Consider the following 2,806-nt stretch of genomic DNA (forward strand, 5'->3'; position numbering starts at 1 on the left):
GTTGTTCATGGCTATTTGATGCTGGTAGTTGAGAATTTGGATGAGCCTTAGTCTTCTCTTTGGAGATAGAGGAATTCGTGGCATGGTTATCACACTGGTTTATAGGAACTTTGGATGAAGATGGAGAGTTTGTAGTAGTAGGCATAGGTAGATGGATACTTATAGCATCTATGGGCATGCAGATCGTTTGAGGAGGCGTGAGAGGATTAGCAAAATATTTAGGAGAGATATCAATAGATCATTGTATATTTTTGGTAGACACTTGGCATTGATATGCAGAGGGATTGGACAAATGTGAGGAGGTAAGCTCAGTAGAGGTTGGGTTGGCCTCTGTTAGTGCATGCAGCTGGCTAATGGTGAAGGCTTCAAGAGAAGCCTCCTGTTGAGTGAGGGAATTAGTAGTAGGATTAATAGGTGTATAATGATTTAAGCGTGTTTTATTTGTAAGTGAGATAGGTAAGGAGAGAGCAGAGGGGATGCCACGTGGCAATTACTATTGGAAAGTGGCTCTAAGTCAGCCTCCATGCATTGGTCATCCTCGGAATCTTTTCCTATTCTAGAGGTCGTTTTTGCAGTATCAGTGGGCAGGATTTGCAGGGCTGCAAATTGGTTCGTATTTCCGTGGATTTTGAGGTTAGGGCCAGTCTTGTGGGAGTGCAAACGATGCTTGTTGGGGCCAATTTTCCCGGAGACAACTTTATTAAAATATTTAAGATTTTGAGTATTTAAGAACTTACCTGTATCTGCATAAAAAATCCTAACTTTAATTCCTGTTTCATCAAGAGCTGGAGGAAATATTTGTCGTGGGGGGGGGGGGGAGGGTTTCCTTCTGGAGAAGGAGACTGTGTGCCATTCTTCTTCGATCTCGTTAGACGTAGGTGTAGGTGGGTCTGCTTGCATGGTGGAGTTCTCCATTGATAAAGGAGTGTTAGAATTGATTTTTGCATATGGACAACTGGTTTTGGTTTGGCCAAGTCTGCCGCAATTCTTACATAGAAAGTACTCCCCTTCATATTGAATTAATTGTCTATGCTTGCCAATGTAGATGTAGGACCTAACTGGGGAGTCCATCGGGACTTCTAGGCAGAGTCTGTCATATCTGCCTCTGATAGTTGCAGATGTACAGGCATCGATCTTCACTAGTTTCTCAATTTTGTTACCAATCTTCTGAAGGACAAGCCCATCATAGAACTCCGTGGGTAGGTTAGGTAGACGAATCCAGACTGTTGTGATGTGAGGTCTGGCTTCAGTGGCAACAAAGTTTGGGGACCATCTCTGTAAGGATAAGTAGGAGCCATTAACAAACCAAGGTCCTCCTTGAAGGGCTCTTAGCATGTTTTCTTCTAGGTTAAATTTGACTATATAGTAGTTTGCAACTAGATCAATTAGAGGAAAAGATTCTGGGGATTTTCACATATCCTGCAGTTTCTTTTTTAGATAGAGGTGTTGGACTCGTTTGCCAAGTAATTTGACAATGAGGGAATACCTCCATGGATAATAGATACGTTGCAATTCTTCTGGAGAGAGGTTTACTTGTAAATCTTCTTTTTGATTTTGATGATCTTGATCCATGGCTTCAGAATTATTTTCCATCTCTATTTCACTAGGGACGGTTGGAAGGTGGATGGAGATGGGGTGTTCAGGGGAGATTGATAGAACGATCGCTTTGAAGGAAGGATTAGAATCATGGGGAATGGTGTTTGGGATCGAAGTAGATTCATCAGTAGTTGCAAGAGGTGCTAAGTCTGGTGGCTTTGGAGGAATGGAGGAGGGGATCAGTGGTGGTGTTGTAGAGAGCATTTCCTCTGCTGTAATTTTTTTTGGGTGATTCTGCAGTTGTTAATTTCTCATCACGTTAATTTGACTTACAATAATATGTTACTTTTATGGCAAATTGCTAAATGGCATTAGTTACAAAATTCTTTCGCATTATCAGCATATATAACTGAATTAAATTACTCTTTTTGCATAACAAAAACACTGGTCTCTCTCTTTCATTGTTGTTACTCTGCAACTGTCTGGGACAGGATATTGGGATGGCAAGGTATTAACAGGAAATCTATGGGATGGCATGATGAAATGAGATGGGCTGTGAGATATGGGCAGGGGAAGTCTGATACTGCTGCTATGTATAGACTGACTTTGGCTGGATGTTTGTATTGCATTTGGCAGGAGAGGAACATGAAGCTGTTTCAACACAAGAGGCGAACTAGTGAGATATTGGAAAGACATATTATCCAAGAAATCCATTATAGAGGGTCGAGGTTTCCTAGCTCAAAGAGGAAGATGGAGAATCTGAACTTTTATCCTTAGTAGTGAATGATAGAAGGTTAGAGCAATAGAGAAGATGTGTAGTTGGCTGGATTGGAGCTATATGTCCAAGACAGCACGTTTCTCTTTTTTTTTTCTTGTATTGAGCTGTATATGTTTACTTGGTAAATAAAGAGTTTAGTTACCAAAAAAAAAAAAAAAAAAAAAAACACTGGTCTCTCTTGTGAGTCTTCTCTTGGGTATATACTTCACCACCTAAAGCTCTACTGATGATTAAAACCACTTAAATTGAAGCACAACTGCAAGGGCCACTATAATGGTAAATTAACCTGCATCATTCTAATATAAAAAGAAAAAACTTTTATTGAAAAAGTAAATTGTGGATGCTATTATATTATCCACAAAACGTTTCCTCAAAGATAGAAATCCAATACGGAAGAGCTCTAAATTTTATTTTAGGAAAAATAAAATTAATCATGGTAAATATTTTATTTTTCTTCAAGTAATAGATAAAATTCAGATATAGTAAGAAAAA

At 39.2% G+C, this 2,806-nt stretch overlaps 1 protein-coding gene across 1 annotated transcript; it reads right to left on the reverse strand.

The window, feature by feature from the left end:
- Positions 1–426: 426 nt before the first annotated feature.
- On the reverse strand, positions 427–1,335 carry LOC109213973. Its single transcript, XM_019377822.1, has one exon. The coding sequence runs from the start codon at positions 1,333–1,335 to the stop codon at positions 427–429; it is 909 nt and encodes a 302-aa protein (XP_019233367.1).
- Positions 1,336–2,806: the final 1,471 nt, after the last annotated feature.

The sequence above is a fragment of the Nicotiana attenuata genome, unplaced genomic scaffold, assembly GCF_001879085.1.
Source record: "Nicotiana attenuata strain UT unplaced genomic scaffold, NIATTr2, whole genome shotgun sequence".
In the NCBI taxonomy this organism is placed as follows: domain Eukaryota; kingdom Viridiplantae; phylum Streptophyta; class Magnoliopsida; order Solanales; family Solanaceae; genus Nicotiana; species Nicotiana attenuata.